Consider the following 20,048-nt stretch of genomic DNA (forward strand, 5'->3'; position numbering starts at 1 on the left):
GAATGCAAGGAACTGAGTCCTGCCTGCCACAACTACATGAGCTTGGAAGAGGATCCTGAGCTCCAGATGAGAAAGCAGCCAGCCAGCACCTTGTTTTTAGCCTTGGGAGACTGAGTAGAGAACTCACCATGCCATGCCTGAACTGTTTGTCCAGATAAAGGTTGAATAATAGAACAAAGCTAGTAAATGGGTGTTGTTTTAAGTGACTGAGTTCAGTGCTTTGGTAATTTGTTAATAAAATAATAGAAAACCAATATAGGAGAATGTCAATCAGTCTAGGGATATCCCAGTGCCAGTGACCAGTCTTATATTTGGGTTTTCCCTTCATAACTTATGTTGTGCTGAGGCCATAGTGGGTACAAGTAAATACTAAGTTGAACTTTAAAATTTATTTAGACTTCTGGGGTACCTGGGTGGATCTGTCGGTTAAGCCTCTGACTTCAGCTCGGGTCATGATCTTGCAGTTTGTGAGTTCGAGCCCAGTGCTGGGCTCTGTGCTGACAGCTTGGAGCCTGCTTCAGATTCTGTGTCTCCCTCTTTCTCCTGCTCCTCCTGTCACGCTCTGTCTCTCTCAAAAATAAGTAAACATTAAAAAAATAATAATAAAATTTCTTTAGACTTCTAATTTAGGCAATTTAGTTTATTGCAGTATATTAAGGTGCATTGAATGATGAGAAAAGAAATCTTGGTATTTTCCTTAGTTTCATTTCTCTTGTTGTTGTTGTCGTCATTTTATTATTTAATCTGTGGTTTCCCTTACCTAGAATAGAAATTGAGAAAAGTCATTTTTCTTGAAACACAATCATTCTGCAATGGGGTTGGCAAACTATAGCTTGCACGCCAAATCAAGCCCCTGCCTGTCTTTGCAAATTTTTATTGGAACTCAGCCACCCTCACTAGTGTAGGTGTTGTCTGTGGTTGCTCTCATGCTGCAATGTCAGAGTTCAGTATTTATAAAACACATTGTATGGCCCCAAAGTCTAAAATAGCCACTGTATGGTCCTTTACAGAAAATTTGTAGATGGTGATTTGCTTTAAAACCATATTCATTTAACCTTAAATGGCTTCCATGGATGGGGACTGATACCTTTCTAGGTCTTGAATATACTTTATTAAAAGAAATGTATCCAGCTATCCCTGATTACCTGGATTAGATTAGTTGGTACCCCTGACTCTACTCAAGTGATGGAAATGTGTTAAAATTAATAAAATCCTATAAACTATGTGTCTGGGATCCCTAAGACCATCCTCAGGCCTAGGGGTTTGCTGGAAGGAATCATAGGACTTGGAAGTCATTATTCTTAAGCCTGTGGTTTATTATAGCAAAGGACACAAAGAAGTTAGCAAAAGGATAAGGTACATCAGAAACAACACAAATGGAAAGCAGGCTCAAGTGTTCAAGAGTCCTCTTCTAGGGGAATTGCAGAGTACACACTTGACTCCTCTAGCAATGAATTTTGCAGCAACATGTGCAAAGTGTTGTCTACCAGGGAAGCTCACTTGGTTTCTGTTGGGGTTCCATCATGTAGGTAACTGTGCTTGTGTGACTGACTGCAATGACTGAAACTCCAGTCCCTCAGAAGGAAAGCAGATGTTCACCATAAATTACACTGTTTGCACAGACTGTCTAGACAAAATTGTACAATGTGGCCAAGGCACTGAGTGTGCAAAACATTTCTATCAGAATACTCCCAACAGATCAATTCACATGTGCCAGTCAAGGGCCAGGCAGGAAAATAGGCCCTTCTGAAAATGCACATGGTTGTACCAATTCAACCTACTGAGTTAACACTTCATGAACACCCCGTAATAAGTGTTCAAAAACACAAAATTTGTGTTCAGAAGCAAACACAAAATGGTTGCTAGTTGTAAATGTTCTGCTAGTTATAATTTCAAATATATTCTTTTAGTGATTTGATTATTTTAGTCAGCATTATCTTTTATTTTCAAGTAAGAAATTACCTACATGACTTCATAAAAACCCCAGGATAACTTTATAACATCATGGGTCTTTAAAGTTTCACCAAAATAAACATTGTTTTGTATGAATTTACAGTTTAAACCAAATATGTTCTCAAGACTGAGGTGTCCAGGACTACTTTTGCTCTTCCTCATTTTTACAGAGACTGAAACAATCTGGCACTCTTTTTCATAGTTCATGTTCTTGCATGAGTGTCAAGGAGTAATCGTTTTCAGAGATGACTTATCTCCATAATATTGTTTTAGCTCATCGTGGCCAATAAAATTCCCAACACTATATTAAATATTATCTCTTAGTTTTTGAAATAATGATGAAATAAGCATTATGAAACATTATACCTTTTAAATTCCTTTATTAAAATCCTTGATGTATCACCTTTATTGAACCTCATAGTTATGGGAAAGTACACAAGACAAATTTCTTCTTTAGAGATCATTAATTTTGCCTTTTTTGCTGAAGTTAAATGTATATACATGCATATGTATATATGAGTATGTGTGTGTGTGTGTGTGTGTATGAGTATAGCATTTTTCCCCTATTCTTTTGGCTGGCATTTTCTAGACAGAGCCTGGTATTATTTGTGTAGGATACTGTGTAGATAGTGGGGATTCCTGAGATTATTCCCTTAACTTGTGTAGCTCTGGGCATTAACAAATAAATCATTTAATCTTCCTCTGTTTCAGAGTGCCTATTTTGCCTTGCCTCACAAGAAGTCTTGTGAGGATTATTTGATCAGATTTGATTATTTTAAGGAAGCGTCTTCATGTAGGTATATGTTATGGTTAGAGTCATCTGACTGAAATCTGATTAGGGCCTATTCATGTAACCTTGGACTAGAAGGAGGCCCTGGGCCTCTGAAATAACTGATAGTTGATTTGCTTTGCAGTTAGTATTTTGGGCTATTAGTGGCTCAACTCAGTTGTGAAAAAGTAGCCAGATATAAATCTCTAAATGCAAAATCCGTATCTTATTAATTACAGTAGTCTTCTGATGTCCAACACTGAGCCTTGCTGTTTCCTGGTTTCTAAACCCCAGGCAAGCAAGAGTTCCATGAGTTTGATAGTCCATCAGAAAGGCTGCTAGGAGCAGACTTGGACCAGGTAGGGTTGAGGCCAGCCAAAAGCCTGTAGACAGAGGGAAGGAAACCCATCTGGCATATGCAGAAGCACATTACTTCACAGTCTAAAATAATGGTTATCCACAAGAATAATTGTGAGTTGTCGAGAAAATATTAAACTGTATTGATAGAAGTAGAATAAGTTATGGAAAACTCATTTCTGAGGTATTTCCATTAAAATGATTAAAGTATAAAAAGTGTTTAAAATTTTCAGTTTCACAAAATGCTCGGTGAAAAACTGGGCAAACAGTAGTCAGATATGTTTAGGAAACACTGCATATTACAGCCCCCTCTTAAAGTTCACAATGCTTAAAAGCTCTTGAGAAATCTTACAGCAATTCAATTTTATCCAGTCTAGTTTATTCAAACTGATTTGATAGCTATTAACATCTCATGGAACTTGTGTTTGGAGGTGCATATCCCGGTCCACTGTATAGGGCTGTGTCCTTGCAATTGTACTGTTTTTGCTTTTGTTTATGGCCTTTGTTCTCTCAGGACACTTAACCTGGCTTGTTTCTGTTGAAGCTTTCTGCCTTCTCTAGGCCCCTCTGAATCTCTTCCTTTTTTTTTCCCTCCCCAGTCCACCATTGTCTAAGATTTCAATTCTTTATCTTGAATAAAAACAGAGCCTCGCTTCTAACCAGAAACAACCCGTGTGTCCTGCCTCTGGTTCCATTCGCATAAATGAATTTTTTAGAACGTGCTGTGATTTGGGCTTCTCTTAATTTTGAGCCCCGGTTTTGAGGATCAGTTTTGAAGACCCTTCAGCCTCCAGCAGACCAGGAACAAGGTATGCTGCCAACTGCCCGGGTGTGCTGGATGGCAGTGTTGCAGAAAGACTCATGCTGTGTCTGTCTCTGAACATATTTTAAAACAGAGAATGGCCGAATAGGTTGTGTCACAGACCATTTCCATTTTCCACAGTTATACGCTGTCTTCCTTGGAGAAGGAGGTGCTTCTCTTGTCCTCTGTACTCACGGTAGCCGGGTTACGGCGGCCTTGTTCTGAGCAGGTCTCCACTTGTCTGCAGATTTCTGCCCTTTGGCCTATGCTCAGAGCTGCTGCTTGGTGAACTGTGACTGACCCAGCAGGTTCCTTCTAGAGCATTGTAATTTCTCTCTGTCTCCCTTTCTCGTAAAGTGCACCTTTGCCCTGCTGTTTCTGTTTCTCTTTGGGTTCCTAAGAGCAGACTCTTTGGACCTTAAGATGAGCTGGAATGGTGCTTTTGTGAACCAAGGTGATAGGACTTGAGTTCTGTTGTTCTCATCGGGCTGGAATTTGAGGTTGGAAACATATTTGAGGAAGGCAAGCCAAGTGGTTTACAGAGGCGTGACCATGGGTGTAGCTTGTTAAACCTGTTTACCTCAGAAAGGATTTGTTTTTTTTCTTCAGTGTGTGAGAAAACCTATAGGTCTTGTTTTTCCTCACTAGCTGGCTCCAGTTTTCATGGATAAAGTTTCAATCACAAATATATCAAGCAAGTGGCGAAAGTATATCTCCTATCAGTAGTTTAAGACCTTCTTGTGTAGAATTGTGCTGTGTTCATTGATTTTTAATCCCAATAGAAAATAAAATTCTATTAGCTGGGAGTCTGATATATATATAATCAATCCATTTTTGTTGGTTTTACTATCCTTTTCCACACAGCCGAGAAGTTCTTGATTAATAGCCAGAGAAGAGCCCAATTCAGGTGTGTGTGTGTGTGTGTGTGTGTGTGTGTGTGTGTGTGTGTGATTGCATTGAGATTTAAAGACCACTTGGATACAAATTTTGGTGCCCTCCCCCCCACCCATTATATCCATTGTACTCAGAATGATACACAGGAGGCACTCAATTAATTTGTTAAATGAATGAATCCCATTTTAGTCTTGGGAGGGGAAATGAAAGCATTTGCTAACTAATTTTGTTGGTTTATTAGCCACCAGTCATCTTTCATTCCCTTTAATTTTTAAGAGCTGTCTTAGTTTTTGTGATTTTATTTGCCACAGCTGCCGTGGCTTATTTTCTGTGGCGTTTTTGCTGTTGCCCTCACTGTCCACCTTTCATAACAACATTTAGTGGTTAGGGGCACCTTGGTGGCTCAGTGAGTTAAGTGTCCGACTCTTGATTTCACCTCAGATCATCATCCAGTTTGTGGGATTGAGGCCCGCATCTCGCTTTCTGCTGCAAGTGCAGATCCTGCTTGGGATTCTCTCTCTCCCTCTCTCTCTGCCCCTCCTCTGCTTGTGCTCTCCCTCTATCTATTTCTCAAAAATAAATAAATAAACATTTAAAAAAAACATTTCACGGTTATTATTAGATGTAAAAGCTTCTAGGCAGTCAGGGTCTTAGAATTCTTTTGTTCTTTCTTTAAAATGCCATTGACTGTTCTCATTTGTAGTGGTCTTTAAGAAAGGGAGTCTGAACCCAGGCTAAACATGGTGACTTTAGTATAGCCCGGCTCTTGGTGATCTCATGAGATCTTACAAGGGCAGGCCTGGACCTGGTCAGTAATTGAGTGAGAGTCCTCAGCAGAAACCATGACTACAGGATGTGGCATGGGGAACACGCCTGGCCCTGCGAGTCAGGGTGCAGCCAGCACCTGCCCCCTCACCTGCAGGTATACGAGGGGTCTTCCATGACCCCCACTCCCAGCCTGCTTCCCTTCCTCTCATGGACACCTTCTCACCTGGGCTGTGAAAACAAGGGCTTGGGACTTTTGTTTTGCATGAAATATGAGTCAGGTGAGCCGTTTAGACTTATAGTTGGTTATCTGAAAGAGTGATTTTAGTTCAGTTCCTATTGCCTTTTCTTTGTTTTACCAGCTGAGTGAGTAAGTAGCTATAAAGGTGTCATTTAAAAATAAAGAAGTAGTTATTTATTACCAGTATTGTGCTGTTGCTTTTGGTGAGTTCAGAAGTAAAAGCTTTAATTTTTAAATTTTAGAGAGCAGTGTTTTTTTACCTGGCTGATTTGTTTCATTTGTCATTGTAAATTTACCACGGAGGCACTACTTAGTCTGCTTATCTTCTGCTTTTTGATTTTGTTAGTAGACACAATTTTTATCTAAGAGGACCCTACTCATGTAGACATGCACTTAGATTTAGATTTGATTTACATCAAATCAAGAAATTGGGACACTTCAGTTCAGGGGTAGTTCTTTAATTATTCAGGGATATCACTAACAAGAATCTTTCCTGAGCATTCCATGAAGAAATTTGTAGATAGGATTAAGTTGGCTTCAAGGTTATCAGATGAATTGCAGAGAGCATTGTTTTAAATTTAAAATTTATTATAGTTACTTAAAATTTATATTTTTAAAGGAAAAAGACAGTAATTGTGGAATATCCACCTATTTAGAAAATTGTAGGATTTTTTTTATTACTATTCTTTAAATCAGTTTACCTAAGTATGTGTACATGCTTCTTATTTTATCCCAACTCTTCCTGTTGCCCAAATGTTGCTTGCATAACCAAATAACTGGCAGATTTTAAAGGAGAGAAACAATGGGGTCTTTTTTCTCTTCATTTGGCTGTACAGTATTAAAGAATATCAAAATAAAGAATCCCTGAAAGTAATGGAAGTCATGGAGTCATTGTGGTCCCTATCATGCAACCTGAGGGAGGTTGCCTCTATGATGAGGCTACAGTCACATAAATACACCTTCATGTTCAAGGAGCTCAGGAGGATGAATGCTGTGGCTGGTTTGTTCTCACCCATGTCCACAACACAGGTATTTTAAAGATCAGAGTCTTGGATCATTTCTTCTCCAGTGACTTTTTTGCTAAGCAGCTGCATTTCAGCCTCCTGCCAGATGGCTCTCTCTGTGCTAGTTCTGTGATCATTTTAAACTCCCTGTCTTGGAAATAATATTTTCTTTTTCCTTTCTTTGTTCCTGAACGTGTTCTCTATTTCAGTTAGTAGCACCACTATCCTTACTGGCAAGAAATTTGGCCTTTTGGTTCACTTGAACCAACTGACTCTTCCTCTATTGTATTTAATTAGCACTGTTTGGCTACCAAACAATTTTAGAATAGTGATTATTAAAGTAGTAGGCCAAAAAAGAATTAACACTTAGTGTATTGAATTACTTTCAGTACATGAAGATGTTGTCAAAACTTAATTTGTTAGAGCATTTCATTAGTGGGGTTGGGAATAGAAACAAGTCTGAATGCATGGACTTTACCACTCACTCAGATCAGTTACTGGTACCAAGAAGCCACATTCAAAGGATGTGAATGAATTTGTCCAAATTCATCATTATTCCAAGAAATAAATTTAGAGCGTGTTCCCATGGATGATGGATCTGTTGGTTTGTCTTTATGTAAGGGAACATGTGTGCTGTCTCTCTCTACACACACACACACACACACACACACACACACACACAATCTGTAGGATTATATTGTTCTTATTATCTTTTGCTTCCCAGTGTGAACTGCAAACTTTTGTTTGTCTAGACTTGTTTTTATATATCTTGAATATCCATTGTAGTTTCCTGCCTTATGTGCTTTCTTCTCTCTTCTCATCTTCGTCATTTAAGAATTTTCCAATGCTTTGAGACCTGGTGTAGGTTTTATCTCTTTCAGTATCTATGCTGGTTTCAGATCGGACAGAAATAGTTCTTCACCCATTTGGAACATTTAATGTGAGCCATGCTTATAATATCTCATTTATTTGATTTCAAGCTCTTTAAGAAACTGTGTTTCAAATTATATAATTATGTATAGCAGCACTATCAACAATAGCCAAATTATGGAAAGAGCCCAAATGTCCATCAACTGATGAATGGATAAAGAAGATGTGGTTTATATGTACAGTAGAATACTACTTGGCAATGAGAAAGAATGAAATCTTGCCATTTGCAACAACGTGGATGGAACTGGAGGGTATTATGCTAAGTGAAATAAGTCAGTCAGAGAAAGACAGACATCCTGTGTACAAAAACTAAAGGAGTTCGTGACTACTAAACTAGTCCTGCAAAAATATTAATGGGGACTCTTTGAGTGGAAAGGAGAGATCAGAAATGACAGTATGAAGGTAGGAAACACAAAAGCAGTAAAAATATGTCTGTAAAAAAATAAGTCAAGGAGCTCACAAAATAAGAGGATCTAAAATATGACAACATATACCAAAAACGTGGAGAGGAGAGACAGAAATAATTAGTTCAAAATTAAATGACCATCAACTTAATGCAGAGTGCTATATGCAGAAGAAGTTATATGCAAACCTAATCATAATCAAATACCAAAAACCACTAATAAATATCCAAAGAATAAGGGGAAAGGAATCCAAATATATCACTAAACAAAATCAGCAAACTATGAAAGACAAGAAAGGATCAGAGAAAATCTTCAGAAACAACCACAAAACAAAATCACAATGAATACATATTATCAATAATTACTTTGAATGTTGATGTACTAAACTCCCAATCAGAAGACTCATAGGGTGACAGAATAGATAAAAAAAAAAAAGACCCATCTGTATGCTGCCTACAGAAAACTCATTTTAGACCTAAAGACACCTGCAGATTGAAAGTGAAGGGACAAACATTTATCGTGCAAATGGATGTCAAAAGAAAGCAGGAGTAGAAATACTTATATTGAACAAAATAGAATTTAAAACAAAGTCTATAACAAGAGACAAGGATTTTATATAGTAATAAAGGGAACAATCTAACAAGAATATCTAACAATTGTATATATGCACCCCAACATAGCACCCAAATACATGGAACAGTTAATAACAAAAGAATTAATTGAAAATAATAGAATAATAGAGGAGGCTTTAACAGCCCACTCACATCAACAGGCAGATCATCTAAACAGGAAATCAACAAGAAAACAATGGCTTTAAATGACACACTGGGCCAGATGAATTAAACAGATATATTCAGAACATTCCATCCTAAAACAGCAGAATATACATCCTTTTCAAGTGCATATAGAACAGTCTCCAGAATAGGTAACATACTAGGCCACAAAACAAGCCTTAACAATGTCAAAAAGATCAAGGTCAACCATGCATTTTTTCTAAAAGACCACAATGCTATGAAACTGGAAATCAAACACAAGAGAAACTCCATAAAGACCATGAATGGGTCAACCGAGAAATCAAAGAAGTAAAAAGTACATGGGAAACAAATGCAAATGAAAACACAACCCTCCAAAACCTTTGGGCTGCAGTAAAAATGGTACTCAGAGGCAAGTTTATAGCAACCCAGGCTTAATTCACGAAGCAAAATAGATCTCAAACAAACAACCTAACCTTACACCTAAAGGAGCTAGAAAAAGAACAACAAACAAAACTTGAAACCAGTGGAAAGAAGAAAATATTATTAAAGATTGGAGCAGATATAAATGATATAGAAAATTTAAAAAAAGATAGACCAATGAAACCAGGAACTTTCCCATTTACAATTGCACCCAAAATAATAAGGTACCAAGAATAAACCTAACTAAAGAGATGAAAGACCTGTACTCTGAAAACTGTAAAACACTGATGAAAGAAATGGAAGATGACCCAAAGAAATGTGGACACGTTCCATGCTCATGGATTGGAAGATCAAATATTGTCAAAATGTCTATACTACCCAAAGCAATCTACACATGTAATGCAATCTCTATCAAAATGCCAACAGAATTTTTCATAGAACTACTACAAATAATTCTAAAAGTTTTATGGAAGCAGAAAAGACCCCAAATAGCCAAAGAAATCTTGAAAAAGAAAAGCAAACTTGGAGCCATCACAATTTCGGACTTCCAGTTACATTACGAGAATAGCATGGTCCTGGCACAAAAATAGACACATAGATCAATGTAACAGAATAAAGAACCCAGAAGTGAACCCTCAACTGTATGGTCAATTAATCAGTGGCCAATTGACAAAGCAGGAAAGAATATCTAATGGGAAAAAGTCTCTTCAACAAATGGTGTTGGGAGCACTGGACCGCTACATGCAAAAGAATGAAACTAAACCGCTTCCTTAGTCTATACACAAAAATAAATTCACAGTAGATTGGAGGCCTTAATATGAGACCTGAAACCATAAAAATCCTAGAAGAGAACACAGGCAGTAACCTCTTTGACATTGGCTGTAGCAACTTTTTCTAGCTATGTCTCCTGAGGCCAGGGAGGCAAAGGAAAAATTATTGGGACTTTATCAAATTAAAAAACTTTTGCACAGCAAAGGAAGCCAATCACAAGACTAAAACACAGTCTACAGAACAGGAGAAGATATTTGCAAATGACATATCTGGTAAAGGGTTAGTACCCAAAATATATAAAGAACTCAACTCCCCAAAACAAATAGTTCACTTATAAAATAGGCAGAAGACATGAACAGACATTTCTCTAAAGCAGACATCAAGATGGCCAACAGATGCATGAAAAGATGCTCAGCATCACTTATCATCAGGGAAATACAAGCAAAACTACAATGAGATAACACTTCACACCTGTTAGAATGGCTGAAATCAACAACACAAGAAACAATGATTGTGAGGATGTGGAGCAAAAGGAATCGTCTTGCACTATTGGTGGGAGTGGAAACTGGTGCAGCCACTGTAGAAAACAGTATGGACGTTCCTCAAAAAGTTAAGAATAGCTCTACCCTATGATTCAACAATCTCACTACTGGATTTTTACACAAAGAATATAAAGGCACTAATTCAAAGGGATACATGCACCCCTGTGTTTATAGAAGCATTATCTACAATAGCCAAGACATGGAAACAGTGCAAGTGTCCACTGATTGATGAATGGATAAAAAAAGATGTGGTGTGTATATACAATGGAATGTTAATTCAGCTATAAAAAATAATGAAGTCTTGCCATTTGCAGTGCCACGAGTGGAGCTACATAGTGTAATGCTAAGTGAAAAAAGTCAGTGAGAGGAAGAGAAATACTATATGATGTCACTCATATATGGAATTCAAGAAACATAACAAAGGGAAAATAGGGAGAGAGAGAGAGAAAAAAAAAAAAAGAAACCAAGAAGCAGACTCTTCATTAGAGGAGAAACTGGCATTTAACAGAGGAAAGGGTGGTGGAGAGATGGGTTAAATAGGTGATGTGGATGGCAGTTGTCGTGATAAGCACTAGGTAATATATGGAATTGTTGAATTACTATATTGTATACCTGAAAATAATATAGCACTGTTTGTTAACTATTTGGAATTAAAATAAAAACCTTAAAAAATGTGGAAGAAGATTGCTATGTCCTGAATTTTGTTCCCCTCCCCAAAATTCATATGTTGAAGCTCTCTCAGTGGGATAATATTTGGTGATGGGGTCCTCGTAAGACAGGAGGGAGATGCCTCTTTCTCTCTCTCTCTCTCTCTCTCTCTCTCTCTGGTCCTTGAGGACACCGCCAGAAAGTGGCCATCTGCAAGCTAGGAAGAGCTCCCTCATCAGCAACCAAATTGACTGTCACCTTGATCTAGACTCTCCAGCCTCACAGATATCAATGTTTTTTGTTTGTTTGTTTGTTTTTTTAAGCTACCTACTCTATGGTGTTGTGTTATGGCAGCCTGAGCTAAGACAGAAATTGGTACCAAGAGGGGGGATTCTGCCATAACAAATAGCTTGGAATGTGTCAGTGGCTTTCAAACTGTGTAATGAATAGAGACTGGAAGAGTTTTGAGGTACAGTGAGGGAGCTTCTAAATGTGATTCTGGTGAGAGCCCTGACAAGAAACAATAATCTTTTGATATATTTGGTTAAGTAAAAAGTATTATCACAATTAACTTCACCTGTTTCTTTGTATTTTCTTAATGTTGCTACTAGAAAACTTAAAATTACTTATGCTTCTTTAATTGGGTAGCACTGAAATAGAACTACATGTGTAAACATGGATAAATATAAAAAAACAGAATATTGATTCAAAAAAATATAGGTTATTCAGAGCTGTGTTCAGAAGACACCATTTTATATACAATTTAAAAACTTGAAAAAGAATACTAATCAGGGTGTGTGTGTGTGTGTGTGTGTGTGTGTGTGTGTGTGTGTGAAAGAGAGAGAGAGAGAGAGAGAGAGAGAGAAAGTAGAATGCTAATGAAATACCAAGTGCAGGAGAGAGAGATCTATAGGAAGGAAGAAAAGAGGAGCAGAAAGAGATACATAAAATTTCAGTTGCATCATTTAAAAGAAACTGTGAAGGTAAATTTGTATCCTTTTAATATTGACATAGGGTGATAGGGTGATTAGTGTATGTATTTTTATATCTTTTTAATACTTTTGTACATTTAGAGATTTGCCAGTGTCTTTTTTTTTTTTTTTAAGTTTATTTATTTTTGACAGAGATAGAGTGTGACCGTGAGCTGGGGAGGGCCAGAGAGACAGGGAGACACAGAATGCAAGCAAGCTCCAGGCTGCGAGCTGTCAGCACAGAGCCTGATGTGGGGCTTGAACTCACGAACTGTGAGATCATGACCTGGGCCGAAGTCAGACACTCAACCTACTGAGCCACCCAGGTACCCCATCAATAGCCATTATCATTAATTCTTTTAATATTTCTAAAAGAATTTTTCATTTTTGGAAGCTTAAACTGAGAAATGGGAGAGTCTATGAAGATACTTATCCAAAGTCACAAAACAAATAGCTGAGGTGCAATTCATAATCATCTTTCTTGTTCTAAAACTCATAGCTCTTCCTTCCCATTAATCCAATTCTGTAATATAAAGATGAAATGTAAACAAGCTTATGAACTGCAGGCTCTTCCGACCTAACTTTGTCTTTTCCCCTTTTCCCAGTGCATGCACACATACACCTCTGCACACATGTGCATGCACACACCCACATGCACATGTGTGTACATGCACACACCATCCTCTCTGAAAGAATATGTGTTCCTTACTGATAGGCTTGGGCCAAAACGGGTGGTGTCTGGGGCACTGTATTTCCTCTCTGTGTCCTTGTGAAGAGACTTTGTACACATTCTTCAGGGATTATCAGCTCAAGAGAGCTCAAAATATGATATGCTAAAGTTATAGTTTCTATTTATCTTTTCCTAAAGGTGTTATTCCTTTTTTGTTTTCTCTCAGAAATGCCCACATGAAGAATATATGAATTGTTCTGCTGGTTAAGGCATTGCTTGTGTGTTTGATTGGCTGCTAAAGACATTTGTTGTGTTCCTCATTGTCCTTTATATACAGATCCTCTTACAAATCAAGGAAAAAAACTTTATGTGAAAATAAATGCAAGCTTAAAAACATAAAATTTAAAACAAATTCTTGAATTAATTACTGGAAAGGTTAAAAATAATAGCTAACATTAACTAAATGCTTAATGTGTTAGGCATTATTATATCTCCAGCTTATGGATTAAGTACCTTGCCTAGGGTAATCAGCTAGTGAGGGACAGGGCTGAGGCAGAGACAGTGTTGGGGTCAAATCCTGCTTTTATTGGTTAAAGATTTTCTAAGCTGTGCTACCCCAAGTGATCTTTCTTTTCCACTCATATATCTGCTATATGCCCAATGAGTCTGGAATTATCCAAATATTGCTTTATAATTTTTAGTTTGGCTTTTACTTATTTCTGTTTTGAAATTGATTTGCAAATATGCAAAAGCAAGGACAGACTTGAAAATTTCCTTGAATTAGCTTTAGCAGCTTAGGGAGCATGTGGGTAGTAGGCTTTCAATGTATTCTTACATATTCGCTAGTTCTCATTAAATTTGTGACTGCCTAAACCAAAACTACTTAAAATTGATTGCCATGGATTGATGCCAAGAAATTCTAAAGTACTACCTAAACTTCTACTAAATCTTACCAATCTTACTGCTATTAAATTCTTCCTTGAGGAAATTCATTTAAATTTTGTGGCTGTGGTTGGAGGATAGACTAGAGTCTGGAGTACACTTTTATTTTAATTGTTTAACTTCAATTTTGTCATACAAGTTGTGCATACTTGAGCAAATGTGTCTTTTTATGCTGTCCTTTTTGAAAACAATTAAAATATGCATTTCCAAGCCTCCTGGAAGAATTTTCAGGTCTCCTATTTTCACCTGACCTTCCATTTATTCCTTTTTTTGTTGGTTTTTTGACTTACATTTTTAGAGCAGTTTTAGGTTTACATTAAAATTGAGAGGAAGGTTTAGAGATTTGCCATATACCTCTTGCCCTGACAGGTTTATAGCCTCCCCCATTATCAACATTGCTTACTGGAATGGTACATTTGTTACAATTGTTGAACCTGCATTGATGCATCATAATCACTTAAAGTCCATAGTTTACGTTAAAGTTTACTCTTGGTGTTGTCCATTCTGTGGGTTTGGACAAATGCATAATGACATATATCCATCATTATAATATCATACAGAGTATTTTCATTGTCTAAGATTACTCTTTGCTCTGCCTATTCATCTGCCCCTGCCCATAACCACTGGCAACCAATGATCTTTTTGTAGTCTCCATAGTTTTGTTTTTTCCAGAATGTAATATAGTTGGAATCATACACTATATAACATTTTTTGGTTGGCTTCTTTTACTTAGTCATATGCATTTAATGTTCTTCTGTGTTTTTTCATGGGTTGATAGCTTACTTACCTACAGTGCTGACTAATATTTCATTATGTGAATAAACCACAGTTTATTCATTCACTTACTGAAGTACATCTTAGTTGCTTCCATATTTTGGCAGTTATGAGTAATTAATTGCTCTAAATATCTGTGTGCAGGTGTTTACATGGACATAAGTTTACAGCTCCTGTGGATAAATGCCAAGGAGTGTGATTGTGGGGTTGTATGGTAAGAATATATTTAGTAAGAAATCTCCAACGGTCTTCCAAAGTGACTGGACCATTTTTCCCCATTTATTCTTCATAGCACACAATTTCCAAGGTCCCATAGGTTTCTTATATCTGTGCAATCACTTTTTTCTCAAATCCCAAACCCTTTTCTGTCTCTTTTCATCTGAATTCAGCTTAAATGTTGATAATATTCCCACAGTTCCAGCCTGGACCTTCTCTTCTCACTTTTACAGAATTTCCAGCGACAGTCTTTTCCAACTCACATACTTTCATTCAGTTTCCATTTTGATGATTCTTGAATCCCACATGACTTTATTAAAACTCCAGACCCTTAAAGACAACTGCCTATTGGTCAATTTTACCTCAGCTATTCCATAGACATCACAACCTTAACATATCAAAACCAAATTATATTAGCAGCTACCCCTCTCCAGATTATTTCCTCAAATCCCTTTCTGGGTGAGCACATTTTTTTTGTTGCCCAAACACATGCTTGGGGTCTTCTTTGAGTCTGCCTTCACTTTGATTTTTCACGGGTGAGAATCCTCAAGTATAGTTACATCTCTGCCCTCATTTTCTTTCAAGTGCACCTCTCCTGTTCTTACTCCCACTCACATCCTCCGTTTTCTGCTTTGATTATGAAGACCCTCTAGCTAGCTGCTTTCCCACTGGCAGGCTTTAGTACCTTCCCTCTCCCATGTTAGAGTCTGTTATTCCGAATGTGGTTTGGATAATCATTCCATATTAACATCTGATTTTGTTAGTCCTTGTGGAAACTGCCAGTGGTTCCCTCACGACCTCAGATTAAAGCCAGATGCCCTGCTATGGTTTGCACGGTTCTCGTGCAACCTTTTCTCTTACTGCTGCTTGTAGGTTTTCCTGCATGTGCTGTGTTCTCTCTGGCCTCCTATTAGTACTCCTCCTGTTCCTTTTCCCTGGAACATGCTTGCTCTTCTCTCTGCGTGATTAACTTACACTTAGCATTCAGCTTTAGGTGGTGGCTCTTCTTCCCTTCTCCCTGTGCCCTCCCTGGATTTTTTGTTACTCTTACATGTTCCCCATGGAGCCTGAGCAGTACTTTGGTTGCAATACTTCTAGCACGTTGTTTTATACCTATAGTAGTTCCTCTTGTCTGTGGTTTTATTTTCCGTCGTTGATTACCCATGGTCAACCACAGTCTGAAAACAGATGATACTCTTTCTGCCTTATCATCAGAAGGTCATTAGTAGCCTAATGCTACATTCACAGGCCAACATCGTTTACCTCACTTCACCTCATTAAGTAGTCATTTTATCATCTCACATCATCATAAGAGGAAAGGTGAGTACAGTACAATAAGAGTTTGAGAGAAAGACCACATTCACATAAATCTTATTATAATATATTATAATTGTATTTTATTACTGGTTATTGATCTCTTACTGTGCCCAATTTATAAATTAAGCTTTATTACTGGTATGCGTGTATGTGAAAAAGTATAGTCTGTGTACGATTCGGTACTATCCATGGTTTCAGGCATCCACTGAGGGTCTTGGAATGTTTCCCCACAGAGAAGGGGGTACTATTTCATTTCATTTTGACCCTCCCTCCCCGTGAATCGCCGTGTTGCCTTCACTTCTGCATGTGAGTCTCCAGCATAGACCAAATGTGGTTGGTTATTTGCTGACATTTTTCTAGGATAGTGGTTCATAATTGGGGGTGATTTTGTCTCCCAGGGGACATTGGTGATGTCTCGAGACATTTTTGATAGTTATGACTGGTGGGACCGTGCTGCTCTCATCTAGTGGGTAGAGGCTAGGGATGCTGCTAACCAGCTCTACAGGGGACAAAAGAGCCCCCACACATTATCCAGCCCAAAATGGCAGTAGTGCTGAGGTTGAGAAACCCTGCTCTAGGATGAAGTGTAAAACTTGAGGGTACTAAAAGACTTTTCATAGCAAAAAGATGAATTGAGTTTGGAGTTCTCAAGTAATGTATGCAAAGTTTTAGTGTAAAGCAACTTAATTTTCAGTCTAAACTGCTCTGGTTCTTTTTTGTAGCCTACTGTTAATATATATTCAGAATTTGTGTTGTTGGGAAAACATGTGACTAGTGCTTATTAATGGGTTATCAGCTACCTGCAGTAATTTAAGCATGCAACTGAGATTGTGAAAAGGATAGTGGAACTAAGCTCTATGTTTGAGAAGTTTTTTTCATTTACTTCTCTTATTTTAAATGTATCTAGGAACAGGTGACTACCCAGGCAGGTTTTTGGAGGTGTATGGATGAATGATATCCTTTTTAAGCTGTTAAATAAAGATTTAGGTATAAAATCTTCATGAAAGGCCAAATGTAATAAACTTTTTGTTTTACATAGATTAGCAAATGATGAACATTCTAGTGCCACCCTGCACACTCACACATGCATGCACTTGTAACCATCCATAGTAACCCTCATGTACTTGTATTCTCTTCACTCTCTTTAGCCAAGTGTCTCCTATAGTGCTAGGGACACAGTCCTTGTTGATCTGTCAAAATAGGGCTCCTCATGAGGGATCCTATGCCTACACTACAAACTGACCAGGTACAGAAGATCCATTCCAACTGAATGTACTGTTTACATTTAAGAAATTTAAAATTTTGTATGAGTATTCCATTAGAAAATGTTACTAATACACTGGAAAATTAGAATGTCAAAGGATAAGTTATTGCTATCATTAGAACAAAACAGGACTGACCTGTACAACCAAGTACTGGGAAAATAAAATACATACCACACTTAAATATTTTACTGTGTGTCTAGGCAAAGACAGAAGTCATCATAGAAAAAGTTTTGATTCTCTCCAGGATTGGCTATGTGGTCCGATCTACTGTTTTTTAATCCAGTTTTCCTTTCTTTTGGTGGGGGGTGGGGAGGGGTGGGGAGACACTGCAAAAGCATTTTATTTTTTTTTATAATCCAGTTTTCAAAAAAAATTGTAATTAGAATTCTGAGCAGGAGAAAATAAAAAACATTTTAGGAAATGGTAGGAAAAAGTGGCAATAACTCATATTCTTGAAAAGTACAGTTATTAGCCATTTCAAACTCATCTCTTGAAAATATTATAATGGAATTGTGCTGGAAAAATCAAGTTTCTGTCTTTATCCTTGGAGAATCCTTTGGTAAGCTTACACCTGAAGAGGCAATTTTCTTTGTATTTGGTTTGTTACAAATAGCATTATTTATCTCACATTAAATTTCAAAATCCAAAAAATACTTTATTCCAGTAGGTGTTAGATTACAGTGACTATCATCAGCCATTTACTAGTTCAGTTTTTGAGACTCACTGTATATGGGGCACATTTCTTTTAGTTTACCGAAGGAAGATTGAAATACTTGCACTGAATTTGGTGGATTTTATGAGATAATATCTGGCTTACAACTGGCTTAACACTCTCTTGTCTTTGTGTATATGGCTTTTTTTACTTTGGAACTCATGTCAAAATAAAAGTTTAACCTACAAATAACTGTATTTACAAAGTTATATCAATGAATATAAACAGAAGAGAATGGAATAACAGGTGTATGTAAATATGGACTTGAATAAAGACTTCTCCAAATGTAATTGCATTTCTCTTAATTTTTTTTCAGAGAAGTTCTACAGAAATTTTGGAATATTCATCAGATAGTGAAAAGGAAGATGACTCAGAGAATGCCTTGTTCATTGATTCAGAATCCTCTCCCCAAAACCACATGGATTTTGGAACTGATGTTAGAGAGGTGATGGAGAGACCAATAAGGCGGAAGGTGAAATCTGCAGAGACCATTTTGTACACGCCCCAGAAGCAGACGTTTCCCAGGACTCCAGGACCATCAGCAAAGATGAAGCTTCTAAGGTTAAATTACATCTCTTTAAATACTTGTTTAGAAAGTTGTTATATTTCTTTAAAAATCTAATCCCTGGGGCACTTGGGTAGCTTGGTTGGTTAAGGTCCAGCTCTTGGTTTCAGCTGAGGTCTTGGTTCATGGGCTTGATCCCTGCATCAGGCTCCATGCTGGTAGTGCAGAGCCTGCTTGGGATTCTCTCTCTCTTCCCTTCTCTCTCTGCCCCTCCCCTGCTCGCTCTCTCTCTCTCTCTCTCTCTCTCTCTCTCCCTCTCTTGCTCTCTCGCTGTCTCGCTCTTTCTCTCAAAATAAATAAATAAAATTTTTAAAAATCCAAATACCTAAAAGGTTAACTTAAAAATACTTAACTTGTTTACTTGGAGAGGAAAATTGGCAGAATAGAACTCTAAGTTCAATAAGCAATTATAGAAGTTCTAATTTCTGGAGATGAGTTAGGGAACTGTTTATCTAAGTCAAGCATTTACTGTTTCAGTCCTAACAGCTTACATGACTGCTTTCCTTAGTGGGATGGGTTGTTAGAGTTTATCAAATTTTATTGAGCATCAGTGTTCCAGATACTTAGACAATTAAGACAAGTAAACGACTATTTCTGTTTTTGAAAAAGTTATAAAGAGGAAAACAGAAATAAATATATTCAAATTACTTTTACAAGTACAGTTACAGAGATTATCCAAAGGAACACTTGCAAATGCAAAGATGTACAAGAGAGCAAAGATGCAGATAAGAAACCAGCTGGTATGTGTATGGAGAACCACAAAGGCCAGGCCATAGTGGGTGGAGCAGGGCATGGAAAGGGGCTCAGGATGTGCCTTATGAGAGCCATGTACCAACCGTGTGTAATACATGGTCTCTTTGTGTTTTAAATTAGAACAAAACAATGAAAGTAAAATTTCAATGAAAGTGAGAACTTGTGGGAAGCAGTGCCACAAAAGTAAACTTAGTAGAGAGATTCAAGGAAAAAGGAGTTTCGGTAGAAAGAGTAAACGTGGCAATGAAAAGCACAGGTTTTGGATATGTTTAGGAAATGTTTAAATAATGAGGCAGAGGATGTGATGCATATTGAGAACCCAATGGCATAGGAGTGGGGACAGTGCTGTGACTTCTAGGATGGGGACTTGAGGTGAGAGGTCAAATGTGGAGATTAGCTGCTAGTGGCTTGAAAGGGATCTTGGGTCCAAAGAGACATCAGATGAAAGGTGAGGCCTATTTAGAAAATAATGGGGAGGACCCAGTAGAGACAGAGTGGTTGGAAATAATTGCTCTGTCAGTGTCTAGGAAAAGGAAGTAGGGGAGGGAAGGCTGGGGAGGAGAGTCCTGTCTTAAGCATAGGAGTAGAGGGAGGAGCATAAGGATGTG

At 37.6% G+C, this 20,048-nt stretch overlaps 1 protein-coding gene across 4 annotated transcripts in view; it reads left to right on the forward strand.

Moving 5' to 3' along the window:
- The window catches only part of SPIDR (scaffold protein involved in DNA repair), a 499,345-nt gene that overhangs the window by 158,686 nt on the left and 320,611 nt on the right, over positions 1–20,048 (forward strand). For 3 of the 4 annotated variants that reach the window (XM_045049879.1, XM_019822628.3, XM_045049880.1), the window contains exon 6: positions 18,439–18,683. In XM_045049879.1, the coding sequence (XP_044905814.1) occupies positions 18,439–18,683 (245 nt within the window). Of the gene's footprint in view, positions 1–12,511; positions 12,553–18,438; positions 18,684–20,048 lie in introns of those variants that run through there. The other variant, XM_045049882.1, reaches the window with a different exon arrangement.

The sequence above is a fragment of the Felis catus genome, chromosome F2, assembly GCF_018350175.1.
Source record: "Felis catus isolate Fca126 chromosome F2, F.catus_Fca126_mat1.0, whole genome shotgun sequence".
Classification (NCBI taxonomy): domain Eukaryota; kingdom Metazoa; phylum Chordata; class Mammalia; order Carnivora; family Felidae; genus Felis; species Felis catus.